Consider the following 22,971-nt stretch of genomic DNA (forward strand, 5'->3'; position numbering starts at 1 on the left):
TCCTCTGCTGAGCGTTTGGAAGGTTCAAGACAAGTATAGTGTATATGTTCTGCCCTCATCTTGGTTTGGCATGTCAAGATGATTGGAGCACAACATGGATCCTCCAGTAACGGACTGATGTCAGTTTAATCAAGTGGCAGAATCACACGGGGCATCTGTATCGGGGAGAGGCCACCACTCCTTGTATTTCCAGGGCAGGCAGGCTTCCTGAAGGAGGACTGGCTTGTCATGGATCTGGAAGACTGGTTGGATTTGCACAGGCGGCTGCTTTTCTCTCACCCACTGCCTTAGTCGGAATCAACAAGCTGGCTGTTACTGCTTCAATTGCTAGGACCCCAGCATCTATCAGTGTCAGCCTTGTCGTCCATGGCCCAGTTAATTAACCTCTCAAAGCTTTGGGTTAATAGCATCCCTTCCTGTAGAGTTGTTTTTGAGGTTTAAATGAGTTAATACTTGTCAAGTGCTTAGGATGGTAGCTGCCACATAGTAAATGCTCAGGAACATCAGCGGTTATGATCGTTACTGAGTACTAAGAACATTAGCGGTTATGATCGTTACTGAGTACTAAGAACATTAGCGGTTATGACCGTTACTGAGTACTACATAAATGTTAGGCAGGGGTTGGTTAACTCAGTCCTTGGCACCTTGTAGGTTCTTGGCACCCAGTAGGCACAGTACCTAACAGAGAGTAGGTATTTTTCATCTCTGCAGAAATAATGAATGAACAGGTCCACCAGTGTTTTAATCCTTGCCCTGCAGTGGGAGAGATGGCTGTGTAGCTCAGCACCAAGAATGATGACTAGCGTACACACGCCGAATCAAGAGCGATACCGAGAGTGGATCAGCTCTGTGTGTGGCTGCGCAGAAGGGACGTTTTTTTGATCCAGGCCCTGGGGAGTGAAAAGTCCATGAGGTGGAGAAGCAGGGAAAAGGCTTTTGATGGAAGGAACAGCAGGAGGCTCTGCCAGGAAGACTTTTGGCTAATCCCTGATGTCACAGCCTCAGTTTCTCCATTCATAAAATAGGGATTCCATCCATCATGGAGCTGAAGACATTTTGCCCCATAGGCCTCAGACTCTGTAAAGGTTATGAACCTCTCCATTTTACCTTCGTACTGGTTTTGGTTTTCAGTGTGAGCCTCTTATTTATGGCCAGAAAGGGGGCTGCTTTGAAGGTGAAAACCTTTTTCCCATGTCTCTCTCTGTGAAGATTGGAGGGAAGGGAGGTCATGGAGGCTGAATACCTGAGTCTGTTATATTAATGGCTGTTTTTTCTCTCCCTGCCCAGCATTTCCCCTAACCTGGAGCTTGAAGCTCTGTTCAAACGACATTTTACTCAGGTGGAATTTTATCAGGGTTCAGTCCTCAATCCACACGATCTTGCGAGAGTCAAGGTAAGAAGGAAGAAGTGACTTCTGCTTTTACTCCATCTGGGGAGGTGTGACTCTGTGGTGAAGGGACATGCGTCCCAGGGTGGCCAAGAGTCACCTCCATACCCCTAATGAGATAAATCAGATACTACCAACCTTGGTATCACCCTTGCATTGGTCCCAGGACTTTGTTCTGCCGGCACATGGTGGACCACCTGTAAGCATTCCACATGTGGACTTGTTGTACATAACATGCTAGACATCGCTGGTTGCCTCAATATTAGCACTGCTAAAGGAAGTAGACCAGTTGTATGGACTCAATATATAACATAACAATCAAGTAATTCCCATTTTGAATACTTAAATTGGACTCAGTGTAGCTCTGAAATCTGTTATTTACGTCAGAAAGAAACATTAAGGATACACTATAAAATAAAGTTTACCCAAGCCATAACGCATTTTGAGCTTCCTTTTTTCCTCACCAAGGACTACAGGTGCAAAACTAAACACTCAGGTATCTGATAGCACTTGGTAATGGGCTAATCTTTCTTTCTAGAACCTACTAGGTTAGAACCTTCTTATAAAGCACACCTAAGGCTTATAAGGGAAAGGGATACAGCAGAATGGCATCTGCTACTTTACTCATTTCACATAGATTTTGTAAGCACGTTCAATATTTGCACGCCAGTGGAGATAGATTAATATTTTGAATCCACTGACATCTAAATGCTTACTGTGGTCACCACATAATGCAGTAAATAATGTAATTGGCAAACGTGAATAAGCCAAAAGGATTTGGGTAAATTCTTTACTTTATGAAAGAAGGAAAACTAGAGACAATTTGTGACATACCATGGAGGAAACCATGGCCTCCCACCAAATGCAAGAATGGTCTGTTATAAGTACAACATCCCAAGTAGGGCAGACCTGAGCCAGAATGGGAATTCTTATGCTTACAGAGTCCTGTTAATATTATCCAGACCTGATCCGAGTTATGTCTAATGTGGAATCTTATGGGAACTTGGGGAAAATAGTTACTGTCCGTGGACCTGATTTAGATGCAATCAAGTCTTTGCACAACTCCTCATCCCCTCAAAGGAATAAGCCTCTGTTGGCACATGTTTAGATAAGTCAGTAGGTTGTATTTCGAGGTCATCTGTAACATCATTTCATACACGTAGATTCGTTGTCTTTTGAATATCTGAATGCTAATTGGATACTAAACAGTACTGAGCTGTTGTCTGAGTTAGGGCTCTCATTTCCTCTTATTTCACGGTTAAGATGTGAAAGAAAGGTTAGGTGAAGGACTTTGGACTCTAAATTTCCGAATCCCCAATGACTCAGTTAACTTGGTAGCCTGAGGGAAGAGGTTTAGCCCCCCTAACGCCATTTCCTGACTGGAAAAGTTAGGATGATGGTGCAGGTGGTGGGGAAAGGAGATGGAGAGGGGACCGAAAGGCTTAATTAATTGTTATCTCAAGAAATCCAGAAAGCTTACGTGTAAAAGGCTATGCAGAATGGGAAGTGTAGTTACCAAGGTACACATTGTCCCCTCCAACAGCAACAAGATGAAATGTTTATATCATAACAAGAAATTGCAACCTACACTTTTGACAAAAACTATAATCTCTCAGAATTACTGTTTTTTTCTTGCCTTGAAAAGCACCGGCTTCCCCCAGAGCCATCAACAGAGAGAGACGGCAACCAAGCATGGCTATTTATATGTTTGTGTTCTGTGATTTTCCTTTTGGTGTCTTAGATAGAGTCAGCAGATGCGTGCCTAATCCTTGCCAATAAGTACTGCGCAGATCCCGATGCTGAAGATGCCTCCAACATCATGAGGTAAGCTTGGGGAGGCAGGAAGGCTCTGGGCTGGGTGCTGTCTGGCCACTCGCTCTCCTGTGGGGTCCTCTGCAGAGCACTGTCTCTGTGGGACCTTCTTTCCTCATTAGCCATCCTACAACTAGCCATCTGCGTAGGCCTAAGGCAGGGTGGGGAACTGAGGCTGTGGTGGGTACAGAGGGTAACGACACAAGGCCTCATTAACTGAAAGCTCATCCTTAAAAGATAGGAGCTCTGGGCTTCCCTGGTGGCGCAGTAGTTGAGAGTCCGCCTGCTGATGCAGGGGACGCGGGTTCGTGCCCCGGTCTGGGAGGATCTCACATGCCGCGGAGCGGCTGGGCCCGTGAGCCATGGCCGCTGAGCCTGCGCGTCCGGAGCCTGTGCTCCGCAACGGTAGAGACCACAACAGTGAGAGGACCGCATACCGCAAAAAAAAAAAAGATAGGAGCTCTGGGACTCACAGCCAGTCTTGGGGTGGAGGACTAGCGAAGGAAAGATAGATTTCATTGGGAGCAGGCCTGAACTAAGGTACCATGTTCCCTGAGGGGGAGTGGGCCTGAGAAATCTGAACTGTAAACGATTTCGCTCCCGGGAGACAGTTTGGAATAGCTGGAGATGTTCTTGTTTGTCATAGTTAGGGGACGGTGCTGCTCACGTCTGCTGGGTAGAGGCCGGAGTTACTGCTCAACATCCTACAGTACACAGGACTGCCGCCCACAGCAGAGAATTAGCCGGCCCCGAATGTCAACAGTGCCAAGGTTGAGGAGCCCCAGGTTAGAGCTTTCCGAGTGTGTCTATAGCACACATAGATGAATATTTCCCACAAAGAGGGGTTTGTTAACCAATCAGCTTGTTTCGACCAGTTTCCCCAAATGAAATAGTTTGTTTTTGTTTTAATTACTTTATTTATTTATTTTTGGCTGCATTGGGTGTTTGTTGCTGCGCGCGGGCTTTCTCTAGTTGCGGCGAGCAGGGGCTACTCTTCGTTGCGGTGCGCGGGCTTCTCATTGCAGTGGCTTCTCTTGTCACGGAGCACGGGCTCTAGGTGCGTGGGCTTCAGTAGTTGTGGCACGCGGGCTTAGTAGTTGTGGCGCGCGGGCTCAGTAGTTGTGGCGCGCGGGCTCAGTTACTCCGCAGCATGTGTGATCTTCCCGGACCAGGGTTTGAACCCGTGTCCCCTGCCTTGGCAGGCGGATTCCCAACCACTGTACCACCAGGGAAGTCCCCTGAAATAGTTTTCTTCCCTGAATGCCTCCTCAGTGCTTTGAATACTACAAATTTCTAAGATAATGTTCTAGAGAGACTTTCTCAAACCTATTTGACTACAGGCCCCCTCCCCCTCCTTTTTTTTTTTTTAATTTTCTTTTTACAGAACATCTCCTGGCAGGGCTGGGGGAGGTGGGGGGTCGCTCTTTGGAAAACACTGCCCAGCGCCTTTCTCGTAAACGCGCAGGGCCCACCTGAGGCCGTTCTCTGGCCAACTCCTGCTCCTTATTCTGTTCTTATTTCAGGAGAAAACTGTTCCATTTTTGTTCTTTGTATAGACCCATATTCCAGACATCTTGGGACTATGAAATGACTACAAAGTTAAGATATTTTGCTCCACTTAGTGAAAACCCTTTTGGATTCTTCTCTCCTGCAGCATAAATTGCAGCAGGAGGAGGTAATAAAGAGAACCTTCTGGAGAAGAGATGAACCAAGAGGAAACATTTCACTCCCACTAGATTCCCAGGAACTCTTGCCTAACTGCAAACAGCTATCCTTTGGGTCTAGACCAAGATTCCCCTCTCCCTACAGCTTGGTTTACTGTGTCCTGTGAATTTACCTGAGACAGAGGGTAGGGAAGTTGCCTTTGCACCATTACAATGCTCTCATCTCCTTCGCTTTGCTTTCGCTCAGTGGCCCCAGGTGACATGACCTTTCCCGTCAGTGAGGGGGCAGAATTCCTCTGAAGCACATCCTCCACTCAGCATCTGGTCCTTGCGTCTGGCAAGCAACATCTGGCACAATGTTCTCTTTCTACTCACCTTTCTTCAGCAGTATGCCTAGTGCAGTCATCTTAAGAGAGTTGATGCATGGACTCCTGTAAGCACTGGGCTTGCCAGGCCGCAGGGAGATGGTGGAATGGGGACCTGCTTCCACACCTGAGCCTGTCCCCTAACTAGTCACAGCCCCAGCTTAGGGTGCATCAGTTGGCCCTTTCCTTGAACTAGGATTTGTGTCCTTCACGTTTTTTTGTGTCATTCGAAGTGACAAAAATGTAGGTTTTCGGGAACATTATTTTCAAAAGTTCAAATGGAAAACCAAAAGAAGAGGAAGCTTAATGTTTACCCCACAGAGAAATTTAGGGCTGGCCCTGCCTTTTTTATTTTAAGTGAATGATTGAAATGATAACAGCTTTGAGGTGGGCATTTCTCTTAATCACAATATTTTACTTAAGCCCTGACTACAGTAGGGTTAATATGAAGACATACAGGGTATCTGGGTGATTGGCATGATGCCACGGCGTAAAAATGACTGAAAAAGGTAGTAGCAGAAATGTGATTCAGCCATTCATTAACGGAATCAGAACGAAGGCCCAGGGAGCAAAAGGAAATGGGAAGCTCAGGGTTAAAAGAAGGGATCTGTCTTTCCCTTATTTGTATAATCCTCCTTTCCCCTTAGTTTAATGAGACCAATCTGCCCGTTTTGAAATTAAAATGTCAAAGATCCATTTGAAATGAGCTAATGCAGAAAACTGGCTGATGCTGTGAACTGAATTCCGAGGGCTGACAGAGGCTCAAAGTCCTTGAATTATAAGCATGGGCCAACACAACACTTTTTCAAAAACAAAATGAAATCCTTCAAGTGCAAAAGCCCAAAAGGGTGAATTTGTGCAGGAAGAGGCTTCCGCGTGATCCATTTCCTAAATTCCCAAGTGGCAGCTTTTCAGACAAAACTGCTCCCCAGCTGCCTCCTCTCCATCTTTGCACGAGAAGGGATGAAGCATAGGGCATTTCCTGGTGGGAAGTTGTGGGGTGGTCATGACCAGTGCACTTGCGTTTCCGATGAGGCTTAGGAGGTGGGCCTTTCTGTGGAATCCCAGTCTTTAGCCTTCCTTGTCACAGAAGGAAATGTACAATGTCATCTCTGACAGAGTGGGTAATGACAAAAACCATAACTTGCATGTGGAGAGAGCTTTTAATGATTTCAAAGCATTTTCACATCTGGTTTTTCATGTGCTGCTCATACCAAGCCTGTGAAATACATAAAGCAGGTACCGTTGCCCCCAATGTCCAGATGAGGAAACAGTCACGGAGAGTCCAGGGATTTCCTGAAGGTCACTCAGTTTGTTAGTGTAGCAGCTGGGACTGGAATGCAGGCGTTTCTGTTCCTCTGCTCCCGGCCCCTCCCTTGCAGCACAGTGATTGTTGTGGGGAACAGGAGGGAGGGTTAGAGTAGTAGGGGGCTGGCGGTAGTTAATACTAAGTAGGGACTGAGAGCAGTTTGGGGGAATTTTCCACCAGCCCATGACCTCCCCGGGGCCTTGACACTTCACTGTAACCGGCATCAAAGTCATTGTTTCGACGCTGTTAGCTATCCCAGGCTGAGTCGTGTGATACGATAGGCCCATCCTAAGAGCCCTGCTCAGAAATCATTTTTGTGACAGTGGCCATGTGTGCGTGACAATTAGAATCATTTGTCAGGCTGCTTGTATGATTTGTCACGTTGTCTCATGTTGTTAACTTGGAGAATTGGACTCAGAGCAAGTCGCTTCCGGGCTCCTCCCTAGGGTATGTGAGATGGCAAACCTCTGTTGGCCCCATGAGTTGAGCTTGTTTTATTTCGAGGCCCATGTGGGCAATAAGCCCGTGACTGCTGCTCCAGAACCCCCATGCCCGGTACACACATGCCATCACCGAGACACCACGGGACCTCTCTCTTCTTTTATGCCTAGGACATGGCCTGTGGCCCTCCTGTGATTTCCTTTTCACATGACCACGGGACATGGCAGTGGAAACACAGTGTAACTTAGCCCAGTGGCTGCAACCTCTCTGAAGGTCCAGGCTGCTGGCCCTACATTCACTCCATTTGGATGTAATCAAATTAATCTTCCCATCAGACTCCAAGGGTGAGGCACACCCTGGCTCAGCTTTTGTTCTTTTCTTTTTCAGAGTCATCTCCATAAAGAACTACCACCCGAAGATAAGAATAATCACTCAGATGCTGCAGTATCATAACAAGGTAGGGCAGTGAGAGCCTGTCACAGGCTCAGCGATGCACACGGGGGTCCAGGCTCTTCCCCCTTCCCAGACAGCCACACACGCATGTGCGTACATGCACGAGCACACACACCAATGCAATCCAAAGGCCTGGGTAAAGAGGAGTGGTGGGCAAAAACCTCCCTGGGACGTTTCTTCAGTCCAAACACCTCGTTTGCAGTTGGGCACTGGAGGGAAACTCCTTCACGTATTGACTCATTCGTTCAGGAAGCATCTGTTGGTCCCCTAGGTTCAGAAATATTGATGTGTCTTTAGATCCCATTGCAACAACTTCGAATTCTTATGTGCCACACTCATTTCTTCCATGGGTATTTATTGAGTACTACTATGTGGTCAACACTGGGCCTCACCCACAGCCCCCCAGTCCCGGTGGAAATAGTGAAGCCCTGTTCTGTGCCCTCAGGGATTTTGCAGTCAAGGTGTAGAGTGTCCCAGGCAAGTGAGCACTTTTCTATCTGAGACCAGATGAACTTGGCGGGACAGACCACGCACTGGGTGGAGAATGTGGAAAACCGCATCCTGAAATTCAAGATGAGAATTTGCACCGTTGAATTTAGGAAAATAGTTGGCTATCCAGAGATTAAACATAAAGGAATTTTCCTAGTGTTACAGTTTACAGGGAGATCAGGAAGAAAACAAATGTTGGAGTCTGTGCTGTTTCCCTCGTGGTTATTTCTCCGTAAACCAGAGTCCTGTCTCTCATTCAAAGGCAATGCTCCTTTGCTCGGCCATCAGTAGCCTCCCAGGAAAACAGCTTTGGGGGAGGGGAGGTGGCACCTTTCTGTGTTTGACATGGAACCAGTTATGAGAGACCAGAGGCTGCTCAGTACCTGCCACCAGGTGTCCTGTCTGGACAGAATCACTCCCTGCTGGGTTGTGAGTGAGCGTGTGTCCCATCTCATGCGCCATATTCCCTACGAAATAGGCAGTCCGGTGGCCCAGAGAGGACTCCCTTCTGCCAAATGCGCCAGTGCCACGCCATTATTTCTTAATTGCTGGCAAGCGCTGCCCCATGTCGCCGTGTGGAAGCCCATCGGAGGCATTGTTGACTGTGGAGCCTGCTGTTGGTGACTGGGCTGCCGCTCGGGCTGCTGCCCACCGCCCGCTGCTGCCCAGCCCTCCCAGGTGGCTCCACTGCAGGCTGTGCCACGCTCCAGCCAGTGGGTTGGGTGGTGGGCACCCAAGGTCACAGTGTCCTGTTCGTCTCTGGAAAACCCAGGACACTGAAGAGAGAAAGTGAGGGTATTGGTAACTCACCGGCATCAAACTGGAGAAGTTCTTTGCCAGCAGCCTTGGTAGGGGGAGGTGAATTTTATGAGCAGGGCTGTGGCCGGTGACAGCTCCCGAGGCAAGGAACTCTCCCTCTTTCCTTTGTGATTTGAAATTTCGTTTAGTGTGGGAGTGCTTTAGGTGTTGTTTAGATTTGGGGCTGCATTTAGATTGAATAGGAAAATTAATGTTGTATGTTTAGAAAGGGATGTCAGTTCCTTTTTTTCTCCTTCCAATGAGTGCTAATGCAGCATCTTCAAGGAATTAAGGAGGATTTCAGCTCTGTGAGTCTTGTCAGACTCAGAAGTAGTTCCACGGACCTAGGATCCAGATGGCACTGGTCAGCATTCACACGATCATAGCAAGCTTATCATAGCAAGCCGAACATCTTTCACAAACGTCTGCCTTATCATTATTCAGAAACAGTGATGAAGACGTCAACCGACCCATGGTTATTTGCTTAAAACGCATTTTGTTTAGAGCCACGCCAATCTATTTGGGTTCCAGAGTTGGGAAGAGTCACTTATGAGACTTTGTCCTTTAAGATGTGTGAGAGTGAAAGGGACATGGTGACTTTGTTACAGGGCTCTTTATCATTTCATTTTTGTCCTGCAGAGAAGGAACAGGAAGTCTACTGGTCATTATTTGTCATCTCATTCCTTGAGAACTGCAAATAGACATTCTTCACCTTGCTTTACAATTTTGCTGTTTTTTTTTTTTAACATTTTTATTGGAGTATAATTGCTTTACACTGGTGTGTTACTTTCTGCTTTATAACAAAGTGAATCAGTTATACATATACATATATCCCCATATCTCTTCCCTCTTGCATCTCCCTCCCACCCTACCTGTACCACCCCTCTAGGTGGTCACAAAGCACCAAGCCGATCTCCCTGTGCTCTGCGGCTGCTTCCCACTAGCTATCTATTTTACATTTGGTAGTGTATATATGTCCATGCCACTCTATCACTTTGTTCCAGCTTACCCTTCCCCCTCCCCATGTCCTCAAGTCCATTCTCTATGTCTGTGTCTTTATTCCTGTCCTGCCCCTAGGTTCTTCAGAACCAATTTTTTTTTTTTTAGATTCCATATATATGTGTTAGCATACGGTATTTGTTTTTCTCTTTCTGACTGACTTCACTCTGTATGACAGACTCTGGGTCCATCCACCTCACTACAAATAACTCAATTTCGTTTCTTTTTATGGCTGAGTACTATTCCATTGTATATATGTGCCACATCTCCTTCATCCATTCATCTGTTGATGGACACTTAGGTTGCTTCCATGTCCTGGCTATTGTAAATAGAGCTGCAATGAACATTGTGGTCCATGACTCTCTTTGAATTATGGTTTTCTCAGGGTATATGTCCAGTAGTGGGATTGCTGGGTCGTATGGCAGTTCTATTTTTAGTTTTTTAAGGAACCTCCATACTGTTCTCCATAGTGGCTGTATCAATTTACATTGCCACCAACAGTGCAAGAGTGTTCCCTTTTCTCCACACCCTCTCCAGCATTTATTGTTTGTAGATTTTTTGATGATGGCCATTCTGACCAATGTGAGATGATATCGCATTGTAGTTTTGATTTAATTTTGCTGTTTTTAAGATCCTATCTACCCTTAACAATATTATTTTTCTTTCTCTCTTGGCACTTTCTCTGTACCCATGACTAGATGCCCAGAGATCTCCATCCATTAAAACTTGCTTTCAGGAAAAAACCTGGTACATACATGTACACTTATATCCCTGTCAGCATATTCCAAAGGATAGTTAATTCCATAATTGGATATCAGATTTAAAAGATAAAGAATTTCAATCCCCCGTGATCTAACGATGGTGCTATTCTAGGACCTAGAGGGATGTAGGGAAGCTGTCCTCTTTCTCTCCATATAAAACTCGTTCTGAGTTTGTCATCATAATAATCTCAGACACTTGTGTCATATTTTAGGGTTTTAAAAGAGTTTTGACATCCATTATCCCATTTAGTCCTCATTTGACCATCTGTGCGTTTTAGTATCCCAGTGTGACGGCAGACCGTGGGTCTAAGCTCTGTCTCAGAGCGTCTCTGATGGGTACAACTCATGGTCACTGGGCAGCCAGTGAGCTAAGAGACAGAACTGCTGAAACTGCCACCTTCTCATTCAGTAGAGCCACAGGCTGTTGAGCCAAACTGTGGTTCCTCTGAGTAGGACTTACAGAAGGATGGAGGTTCTCCAAAGTGGATCTGTTTACCCCCAGTAGAATTCAGGGAGAGAAACACTCAGCCTCACCATCTCCCAGCATGGAAAGGACACGGCACAGGGGCATTGTCTGATTTGAGCGCAGATGGCTTAAAACTCTTGAAGGAAAGAATGGTTTGGGACATCTTGGAAAGGTTCACTCCTGATGACCTAGCTGTTAGTGGACTTTTAAAATGTTCCTAGCAGACTCTACAGAAAGAGGTCTTTGTCTCTGACCTGAAGCCAAGTCCCAGTGGCCGAACGGAGATGCAAGTTCTTTGAGCTTTCTCACTGTAAACCCTTACACTTGAGCAGGAGTGTTGAAGTGTTTTCTCTGAGACAACCTTCTTTCTTCCTCATGGCAGCTTCCCTAACGTTGCATGTGTAGTGAGAGATGGCCCTGGGGCTGGAATTCATCTCTCCTGGTTTCCAGGACAGCCTGTTTGCACGTTCCTTTCGTCTCAAACAGAGGGAAGCCCCAGTCCTGTTCGTCCTGCCTTAGCAGGGCTGGTTCTCCAGATGAGAGGATTTGCCTCTAGACTCCTATGTAGTAACACTGGCGTCTTCCACTGGACACTGGACCCAAAGTTCCCTCAAATGAAAAAGGACAGAGTTGCCAGAAACGAACAAGTTGAGTTCCTGGGTCAGTCACCCTTCTTTGTTTGGTGCACACAGACCTTCCAGCCTTTGGCATGTCCCTTGCGGCTCCCTGCCCCACGATTGGGAAAGATACGGTGGCCAAAAGAGGAAGCTGAGAAATGAAACGAACTTGACTTTTCTGTGTAATAACATGTAAAATATGTCTAAGGAACTCAATACCAGATGGGTACATGAGGGACCCAAGACATAAAATCCTAGACTTCATACCCTGGATGGCATATGGGGATGTGAGAAACCATCTTAAAAAGATTTGTTTGTTTATTTGAAGTTGCCATGAAGGTTACATAGTGTCTGTCTGGGGCTTGGACCACCCAAATCTCCTTTTACACTTGATGATTTACTTGTTCATGACTTACATTTAATTTCTCCTCATTCTTCGCAGATGACGTTCATGCAAATGAGTATTTCTCCACTTAGCCTGATGTATTCCCTACGATGCTAGGGAAGTAAAGGGGAAAAGTGGCCTTCTTAAGCCAGTGAGGGGTAGGGAGAGAAATGGGATACAGGGCAGGGCTAATTGCTGGAATTGAGTCTGTGATGTGGGAAGGTCTCTGATACTCAGCTTGACAGAAATTCCCATCTGCTCCTGCCCACACATGGGACTATTTTAACAGCTCTCATCAGGGAGAATCTTCCAGGAGTAAACACTGCCGGGTTAGGATTCACAAGATTGTTACAGAACAGGATTTTGCAAGAGGGAATTCCGCGAGAGTGGTATTTCTGAAAGCCAAGCACAGAGCCATTGCACTTGGTCTTGGCTCCACAGTGGAGCCTCCCATCTCCTCCTGGCAGCACACCTGTCGTATATTGTCCTGCATATATACCTCCTTCATGCTCCTTGCGCTTGCTGACACGTGGAGAGAAACAGTCATTTCAGGGTCATAGAGTCTTGGCACTAGCAGGAGCCTCGAAGGGCTCTGACTCAGCCTCCGGTGCAAAGCAACAGTCTATCTACTGAGACTTGGAGAAACACGCACTGAGTTTGAGGGAAAGAGACCTTGCATTTCTGGAGGCAGCGTTCTCCATTTTTTAGACAAATTACATCCTTAGAGATTTCCTTTATAAAACAAGCTTTAAAAGTGCTTTCTTGTAATACACACCAGTCATTCCTAATTCTGGCACTTGGAACAAAGCAAGACAAGTCTAATCTCTCCTCATCATAGCAGCACCCGAAGTGTTCACAGATAACTATCCTGTCTCCCTGGAGGAGGGGCCCTTCTTCGGACCAAAGGCTGCTGGCTCTCTTCACTGTTCCTCCAAAGATGTTTTCTAGAACCCACGTCTCATCTCATGCTTGTCATTTTTCTCGGGGGGTTATTCAGTTATCAATTTCCCTTTTAAAATCTGACTGTCACAACTAGATCAAGCGCCAGGGAACTAGCCTGACCAGTTCACAACAGAAGGAAACCTTTGTATTTCCCATGATCTGAAGACCATTTCTAACAAGCTAGCGCCGGCTTTTTCTGTAATCTGTCATGAGATTGACTTCTTTTGGGGAGTTTTAGTTACACACAAGGTTTTTTGTTTTGTTTTGTGTTTTCTCCTGTCCCCTCATGTCTGCCAAGTCAGGGCTTCACATTTTGGATTTAAACAATTGATTTTTTCTTTTAACCTAAATGCTGTATTTGATATTAAGTTCTTTTAAATCTTGATGATTTTTGCCCATTTTTCCAACTCTGGAGAACTTTCGAAGCTTGATTCTTTCATCCACTGTATCATCTCTGACTCTCTGCTTCCTGCCACTTAAAAATAATTGGATGAACATGCCTCTGGGTCCTCATCGCAGGGTCTGACCTCACTGTTGAGTAGGATCAGTCCATCTGCAAGAGATTGTAACACATCTCCACTGTGATGTGCCGGATGATTTAGGGCAGGGCTTCTTGAAATGTGGTTGCTAGCTCAGCAGCTCAGCGTCACCTCGGAACTTGTGAGAAATGCAAATTCTCCAGCCTTCCCCTCCCCCCAAAGAATCAGAACCTGTGGGGGAGGCCCGACAGTTGGCGTTAGTGTAAACCCTTCAGGTGATCCTGATGCCCACTCAAGCTTGGGAGCCATGGAGCAGGCGTTCTGGGAAGGCAGACAAAAAACGACATCTAAAATACCCAGGCGTCTGGCAGTCTTAAGGGTTTTTGAGGAGCCAGTTTAGAGCAACCTAGCCAGACATCCTAGTAGCACGGGCTGACGTGTCTGTCACAAGAGGAAATTCCCTCTGGAGTCTCTTTGGCTCAATGACAAACGCGAGGGGAGGACCTGGGCTTGGTAGGTACAGAAGCAATATTCCAGAGAGACTGAAGTCTGATGAACAGAAGAGGTGGATAAAACAGGAAACACCAGACCCAGGCAAGGGAAAGGAAGGCTGAGTCTGGGCGACCCTGAGCTGTTGGGCAATGCTGCATTTCCCAGAGGAGACTTTAACCAATTGAACATTTAACGAAGAAAGGTCTCATACCTGTTTTTGTTTCCGCAGGCCCATCTGCTAAACATCCCGAGCTGGAATTGGAAAGAGGGGGATGATGCAATCTGCCTCGCAGAGCTGAAGCTGGGGTTCATCGCCCAGAGCTGCCTGGCTCAAGGCCTCTCCACCATGCTTGCCAACCTCTTCTCCATGAGGTCATTCATAAAGGTAACGTCTCGTCCTATTAGAGCACATTAGCCCCGGATTCAATTTGTCGTGGGGTTGAGTAGAGAGCACAGCTTAAACTCAAAACAGATCGGCGGGCTTTAACCACTTTGGTTAAGGAGAAGTTCCTTGTTACAGATTTGGGCACGAGGCCAGCTTCTTTCAAAATTATGTTTTTATTTTTATTTAGCACATCCACGGCCATTAAATGATTGTTCAAAGCACAATCCTCTCTTTTTTTTAGATAAACCACATGTTTATCTATCAACAAAGTCTCCACTGTTAAAACAAAGCTATGATTTATATACATTCCATATGGCACCAGAGCGCCTAAAGAAAAGAATTATCCTTTTGCTCTTGTACATCAAGTGGCTGGTGGACCTCTCACTGTGCAGAGAAATGCAGACCATGTGTTTGTGCCGAAGCCCAAACCCTAACAACATAATTCATTTATTTATTTCTGCACAATCAAGGAGGCCGGCGGGGCTGACATGCCATGGTTGTTTGAATGGAGAGTCAGAGGAGGAACTAACTGAGTCGTGGGCAGCGGGGCCCTTTACACCGTGAGACAGGCGGTCTGGATATGCTCATCCCCCGGTCAGCGATTCACCCCACAGGGCTGGCTGCTCAGCCCCTCCAAAGTGGCCCCTGCCCACTGGACCAACTCAGACAAAGAAAGACCCAACTCTGTCCTCATAGGCCAGGCCAGGAGTGTTTCCAGGACATCAGGTTGAGGGTCCAGGACCCTACTAAGAGGGCTTTTGGAGCTCTTAGTGATGACACCGTTCCTTATCCTTGGATTGCTCAGCCTAGACAGTCAAGGTAGCAAACCGGTGCAGTAAATCCTGTGTCGTTTGGACCTCCCTGATTTGGCGTTGGTGGCCATTAGCTCAGGATCTGGCCTTATATTCCCCTCCCTGTTATTCATTTATTTACATTCCCCTTCCTGAATTACTAGTGGTTGAGGTGGGAAATGAGTGTGTCACCGGGAGATCCTGCAGAGGGGCCAGAAACTCTGAAATCGAAGGTGTGAGATCTCCAGCCTTTTGCTGCCATTGTTGCTGTGTCCACCACCGGCAGTAAGTTATTCGGTGAGGTTGAGGAAATGGCCCTGGCTGCAGTGAGAGGGATGCGTGGGAAGGATGAAAATGCAGGTGATGAACTGACTCCATGTCAGGGCTCACCCTTGGCATCCATAAGCTGTGTGACTTAAAACAGGATTTCTTTCTAGGTCCTCACCCTCTGTACCCACCTCATTATTTAGCCAATTTATGGTTAACATTAGTCTACGTAAAAGAACAAATTGTTTTGGAGTCCGTTCAATCACTTTAGCAATGGGTGCCTTGATTAAAAAATTCTTTACTTACTATATGCCCAAAGACCTCGACTCCGCAGAACTCCTGGCTCAGACCCAGCTCACAAATAAGGACATGGCTTGCCTTTAAATGGCTTCTTTAATTCACGCTGCCAGTCCCCTGCCTGGATACAGCTGAATGTAGGCAAAAGGAGGCGGCAGGAAGGTCTTTGTGGCTGGACTTAGAGACAAGCCCGAAAGCCAGAGAGGCAGCCTGGTGTCTTCCAGGGCCCTTATATTCAACACGAGGAGCCCAGGCCAGGATAAAGGACTGTCACCAAGAGAGCTCCGCTGGCTCGTCCAGCCAAGCTCCGGGGGTTTCTTCCAGCAGGGGCTTACCCACAGGACCAGCACATGTCTGAGGACTTGGGCTGTGCTTCCTGGTGTTGATGAACATGGCCTTGGCAGGGCCCCGCCACACATGGGGCACTTGACATGCGTATGTTTTGATTTTGTGGTGCCTTCCTGGAAACTAGAGCTGCCTGTCAAGAAAATTAATAAAATGGATGTGATGCTGATTCTTCAGTGTTATTACCAGCAGGGAGAAAGAACCTCTGTCCAACTTTCCTCAAGACCCTGAAGGGCCTCACCTCTGTAGCCAAGGACGTCCCCTCCAGCCCAGCTAATCCCACTGCCAAGTTCCTGTTTAGGAGGGCCTGTGGGAGAGGCCCAGCCAGGCCCTGGTGTAACTCAAAACACATTTCCCTCCCAGGGTTATGTTACCATGTTCTTTCTGTCCGGAACCAAGTCCTCCATGTTTGGAGGTAGCTCTCTGAATATGGCCTTTTGACATTCAGGTGATCTTTGTGTTGGAATTTGCCAAGGCACATGACCTGGAAATAACAAGGCTTCCCTTCATATTTTTTTTTTTCATTTGAGATAGAGACAATTGAAAGCACGTGCTCCCCATTCTGTAGTGTCCTCTCTGTGCTCTCCAAATCCAGACCCTTGTCTCTTTTAGGTCATAATAAACACCATAATGATGCTCTCCTTGGCATGTTTTATATATTAGCTCCCCTTCTAGGGATCACAAAGCCTTTACTTATTTTTATTTGGGGTGTTGAATGGAAAAGGGAATCTATACATGGATAACTGTCTGCAGAAATGGCTTCCTTCCCCACTGTCCCCTACCACGTGTCCTACAGCAGTGTGTCCTACAGCAGGGAGTTCATCAGCACTTCCATGGGGATGGGCAGGCCTGTTAGGATGGAAAGCGGTGGGATGAGGCTTTGACAGCATCTGGTCCCTTGAGAATGCTTAGTGTTTCTGGAAGCCAGAGGTGGAGTGTGAGCTCATCTTCTCCCTGGCCCTGGGCAGGTATGATATCTGTTCTTTACTCCTAGAGAATACATGGTGCTCTGCCCCTGCTGAAAGAAGAAAGAACAAGACTGAAACAGGGGTGATATATCACAGTGACTGTCCACCAGGCTTTTAGAATGCATGAGACCAAAAAGCAAGACTGACAGTGAGGGTAATAAGGTTCTATGAAGGAGACAGGGACTACTGACACATGGAAGCTACCAAAGAGACCCAGCCCTGAGGTACCAGGAAATACGGGGGAGCACCTGTCTATCCTTTCAGCGTGGTCACTTTTGCCCCAGGGCGCCAAGTCATTGCCCCTGAAAGCCTAGCTCTGAATTGATCTAAACTTTTTGGGAATCTATTTATAATTTTAGCCCACATCTTTGGGGGTAAGGATTTCCTTAAGTTTCCTTAAGAATTCCTAATTACTATTAAAGACTTGTCGCTGGCTCTTCGTCCTTTGCTCCACTTAACCTTCAAGACATGACCTGTGCGGTTTCTGGTGTTCTGGGGTTTGTTTAACAAATCCATGCTAACCTTACAGACAATACCTTTATGAAAGAGGCTCAGGCTGGCCACTCAGGGGTCCTGTGGCCCAGCAGCTTGTTGCTCATGAAACAGGTGAAGCATTTTGTCCAGCAGCACCCAGCTCTCGCCCTTGAATGCCTTGAAGGAGTGCAGGCAAATGCCCTGATTGCTGTGACCTGTCACCATCTACGTTATCAACCAGGCCCAGAACATCCTGTTCATTGACCGATACCTGATCTCCTACCACCCGCCTGTCAGGTTCAAGTGAGAATATTCCTAATGTCTTCTGGAAAGACCAAGACAAGGAACTTATTTATTAGCCGATCAGTCATTGCCTCATCCGTGAATAAGTGACCGCATGTATCTCTCCGTGGCATCCTCACTTGGATGTAATTTAAGATCCACTGATTTAAAAAAAAATTTTTTTTTTTTTTTGGTTTTAGAGTTTTACCATGTAATATTTAACTTTGTCTTCACCATATCTGGTTTCAAGCTGGGGCTTGACCTGCCGTCTTTGTGAATTGTGCTGTTACTTTTACTAGGATTAGCTGTCCTTGGACATGCTAAATTATGTGTGTGGGTATTATGTGTTTTAGAGGATGATAAACTCTTAAAATTTCTTTTCAATCCACACTGAGTCTTCAAATTGAGCACATTTATTGAATAAATTGTTCTCAGGATCGCCAACGATTTTAACTCTGCTAATCTACCATTTTACACACACACACACACACACACACACACAGACAGCCTAGAAAATGGTATGTACTCCATAATTATTTCTTGTTTGAATAAATCAATTATGAAATTGGAGGAAGTACATGATACACTTCTTGTATTTTTTCCCTATTTTACAAGATTTGGAATTTATGGGTGAAATTTACTTAATATTGATCACAGCACAGTCCCCTCCATCACATTTTCTATTTCTGAATGGGGAAGCACTAGGGAAATCAGGCCCATCTTATTCAGATTGTATCATGGTTGAGGTGGACTTTGCTGGACCTGGAAACCATTTGTTCAGTATTGCTGTTACCATATTGTGATAAACTGTCAGCAATGCAGAGTCCTGGCACTAATTGTAGCCAAGGGAATTGTTTTTAGTCCCTTTATTTTGGGTTATGTCTATGTGCATATGTGTGTTTGTATATATGCATGTATTAAAACATTATGGTTTAGGAGCTGGAAACAGAAATCAAGACTCTTTAATAACAGCTAGAATGTACTGGGTTCTAACTTAGTGTCAGGCCCTATGCTAAGTGCTGTATAGGCATCATCTCATTTAATTCTCACAATGATCCCGCCCAAACCCGGCATTATTATTATCACCTCTTTATAGTGGCAGGCACTGTGGGTTAAGGGAAGTGCAGCAACTTGTGTGAGGATGTAAAGCTTGGAATTGACAAACTCACGTGTTAAACTAGGTACACTGGTTCCAAGTATGTCCCTGAGTGTACCTTCCTAACTTTCTGTAGCTTATTTTATGGGAAATATTGATTCAGTAGAGATTCCCCAGGCACCTACCGTATTGCAAGCAGTGTGCTAATCACACCGTCATCCTTATGGCTATAGGAGGCACTCATAAGTTTCAGGAAGCTTCTGTTGTGACTGGGATGTATGGGCACATGTTTGCACAGCCCCATCCTGTGGGTTTTGTTGGCCTTTCTCTCTGGCCAGCTCTATAACAGCAGAGGTCACTGCATCAAGACAGGTGAGGAATTAGCCTAGGCTGGGATGAGTTAAGGTGGGAAAATGAACTGGGCTCTCAAGAAGGAAATGACATTACACTCTGCTTTATTCACGGGGTGAAGCTAATTGGCTTAAGTAGGTGCTTCTGGGGGATAACAAGCGATTCTTATTGGCTAATGGGTGTAATAAGCTCTGGAGACCAGAGACATTCATCTAGATGAGGGAAGCATGTTAGAAGCAGGGATCAACCCTGTGTGGAGTGGGAGAGTGGTGGGTGACAGAATCTCTGAAACGGGGCCGGGGCTCCGCCTGATAAGGCTGGGATCTAGGTGGCTTTCTGCTCCAGGAGGAAATGCTAACGGTGCCAGAGTAGAGGGTTTGCCTGCAAAGTAAATCCACATGGTGTAAGTTAGATAGTGAGATGCAGACTGTTGCTTATTCCATACTGAAGGGCAATGTGATCACCCTGATCACAAATGGTATCATGACAGTGGGCTTCTACAGACATCCCGTGTCAGTGGAGAGCTGCTCCCACTACAGCTATACTCACTTCCTCAGTAATCTCGTTTATTCTCGGGAGTCCTAGATATATAGATGACTCCCAGATTTATATATCTATCCAGAACCCGATCCCGGTATCATTTATTTAACTGCTACTCAACATCTTTATTTGAATGTTTCATCTCCTCTGAGACCTAACCTATCCAGAATGGAATTCCTGTTCTTTCTCTGTAAACCTGGTCTTCTCCCATTGCACTGTTGGCAAGGTCATCCTTCCCATTGCTCAGACTAAAGCCTTTGGATTCCACCTTAGCTCCTTTCTTCCTCTCACGTACCATATTCAACTCAGCAGAAAATCCACTTGGTTCGACTTTGAAAATAAGCCCAGAATCTGAGCACTTCTCACTACCTTCACTTTACTATCAGATCCAGGCCACCATCATCCATCTCCTAGAGTATTATACCAGCATCCTAATTGGCCTCCCTGCTCTGCCCTTATCCCTCTCCTCTTCCAGTCTGTTCTCATTACAGCATCCTTCTCAAGCATGAGGCAGATACCGTCACCCCTCTCCACGTAAATCTCTCCACGATGTCCCATCTCATCAGAATAAAGTTCTTACAAACATCTATAGGTCTCAAGCAGTCGGGGGCCTGTGACCCCACTGGCCTCATCTCCTAAATGCTCTTCTGCTCCTAGACATCATCCACACTCCATTTAGCTAGTCTAGGAGTTTTGCATCTGTTGTTCCCTCTGCCTGAAGTGCTCTTCCCCTACGTAGCTGCATGGCTTCCCTCCAGCGAATCCCTCATATCCTTGCTCAGTGTTAATTTCTCAGGGGGAACTTTTTCTAAAACATTAGAATTGCATTTTGAAAAAAGAGATTAAAAGCAAACTTTTAGTTGAAGTATAATATACAAACAAAAGTGTGCATCTGATAAATGGATAGCTTATTAAGTATTTACAAACTCACACCCTCATGTAACCAGGACCCAGATTAAGAAACAGTATATTATTAGTAACCCCGCAGTCCCTGTTTTTAAAGCCAGATGGCAGTGTATGTGTGGGTCTGTTTTGGGGCTTTCTTGGGAGCATTGACATCTCTAAAATGTTGAGTTCTCCAGTCTATGAAGATGGTATACCTGTAATAAAGGGATGCTTTATGAATCAGCAGTTTTCCTGGCAAATATAGGACGATCAAGAAGAAAGTGACCAAACTCATAGATTTCTCTGGGACTTCTGAGGGTCCCTACGGGGAGTAGATGTCCGCCTTCACCAGATTCTCTAGGAATGATCTAGATGTTCTCTTAGGCTTCATGGGGTGAATAAAGTTTCCATGTGAAAAAACATCAAAATTGCATGTTAAAAATTTGCATCCCCTGTCCCGCCACACCCCACACATGCGCATCCTTGTCGACTCTCCTGGCTTGGTTTTTCTGCACGGCATTTTTTAATTGCCTCTTTTCCCGGAGACACTGTAAGCACTCTGAAGCCTAGAGCTGCTTGCTGTATTCCCGATGCCTAGAACAGCACCTGACTCATAAGAGGTCCTCAATACACGCATGTCGAATGAATGAATGAATGGCTGGAGCCTGGCGTGACCAGCCTTTATCGCAGACAGCTGGGTGGGGCCAGGACCAGCAGGGACTTACAATTTGGGGTGATTTTGGTGCTGAAACCTTCTTCCTTTGCTACTGTACGTGGTTCCTTTGCCAAATTAAAGAGCTTTGACTCCATGTAGACACTTGAAATGCAAAGCTTTATAGTCCTTGGCGAGGGTGCGTGGAGGTTGGTTAGATTTGGTTATAAACCATTTCGATTGCCAGAAAATCCAGTCAGTGTGTTGTTTAAATTCACAAATCAAAATAAACAGCCATGGATTGAAATGAATTTGCTAAACCTCAGTATCCCATTTGGGTCAACATCATTGTGCATCCCCTTTCCTTACTGCTTGAATCTCATTAGATCAGGGGCTCTGTCTGCCTCCCCCGACCGACGCCTTTGACTCTGCCCAAGATGACTAACGCCCACCTGAACGTAGAGCAACTTCCCTGAAAGCGATTTCAAATGAAGAAAGAATTAATCCATGAACTATGAACAGGGATTCTGTTCTCCTCTGGCCCTGGTAATTTCTAGAACATTGAATTAAAGAGTTCTCAGACCTTTACAAATTCTCAAGGCAAACATTATTAGCAAAGAGAAGCCCATACAGCATGTTAGAAAATTGCCAGAAAATGTCAGTGGAATTTCTGAATAAAATAAAAAAGGTTGAAACTCCCCTTCCCCATCTTCTCCCCTTCTCCCTCCCTTCCTCCCCCTAACATGATTAGAAAGTCATTTCATGTGTCTTATATGTTTGGTCAATCAAAGGCAAACATACATGATTGATGGTGACAGGGAACACATTTAATTCATTATTCTTTACTTTGCAGCAAAATGATTTGTGTAAACTGTCTGCCTAGCATTAAAGGTAAAACAAACTTAGAAACCCCAAAATGTTATATTTTTGTCTAATATTTTCCTTTTGGTTTTATAACTGTAATCACATATGGATTCTTTTATTTGGCTCCTGGCAAGGACTGAACAAAGGGGAAGCAACACAGAAAGATTACATAATATACAAAGCCCTGTGCCTGTTAAGGATGGAGCCACAGGAACTGCAGTGGCCGGGACTCAGTGTGAAACCCAGGAGAAGCTGCCGCTCTCCCTGGCTCTTATCAGCTGGCAGGATAGCGTCACTAATGTGAAGGAAAGCCCTCTTGACCAAGCCTCTGGTCCAACATCAGAATGAGCTCTTTCAGAGATTATTGGCCTTTTATTAATTGAGTGCAGTTCTGAGCGCAGCAGTGCATCCACCTGGCCTTTCCCCCGCCCCCTTACAACTTCTAACTTAGGTTTTATGGGTGCTACCCACCATCAGTGATTTTTCAAGCAAAAATCTCAAAATGCTATTAAACTCTTAGGAATAAAATCTCAGATTCCCTTATTAAAGCTCTTGGTTATCACTGCCCTAAAGTGATACCAAGTAGAAATCTATGCCCAGAATAATGATGAGGAACCTGGAACTCTGAGGTGGCCATTCTACATATCTAGGGGGTGCAAAGTGAGAAACCACCATTGGTTCGATAAGGGAGATATTTTGTCGAGATCTTTAAAGTTATCATAGCACTCTAAGTGTGCGTAGCACTTTAGAATTTATAAGCTATGCATTTAACTTAAATTATTTCCATTTGGTACACAGGTATCGAGTATCATTTGGGAAATGTGCCTAATGCGGAGAAGCTGGCATTTCTGACCCTTTCTCCCCTGTAGGGTAGGAAGAAATAGGAGAAGAGGAAATAGAAGATGATGCTGGACG

The 22,971-nt window shown here is 45.7% G+C and overlaps 1 protein-coding gene across 5 annotated transcripts in view; it reads left to right on the forward strand.

The window, feature by feature from the left end:
- The window catches only part of KCNMA1 (potassium calcium-activated channel subfamily M alpha 1), a 747,896-nt gene that overhangs the window by 537,101 nt on the left and 187,824 nt on the right, over positions 1-22,971 (forward strand). For all 5 annotated transcript variants that reach the window (XM_027129781.1, XM_027129778.1, XM_027129780.1 and 2 more), the window contains exons 11-14: positions 1,288-1,393; positions 3,129-3,211; positions 7,366-7,435; positions 14,089-14,244. In XM_027129781.1, coding sequence (XP_026985582.1) covers positions 1,288-1,393; positions 3,129-3,211; positions 7,366-7,435; positions 14,089-14,244 — 415 coding nt within the window. The remainder of the gene's footprint in view (positions 1-1,287; positions 1,394-3,128; positions 3,212-7,365; positions 7,436-14,088; positions 14,245-22,971) is intronic.

This window comes from Aethalodelphis obliquidens, unplaced genomic scaffold, assembly GCF_003676395.1.
Source record: "Aethalodelphis obliquidens isolate GAN/ISIS:26980383/991018 unplaced genomic scaffold, ASM367639v1 scaffold37, whole genome shotgun sequence".
Taxonomy (NCBI): Eukaryota; Metazoa; Chordata; class Mammalia; order Artiodactyla; family Delphinidae; genus Aethalodelphis; species Aethalodelphis obliquidens.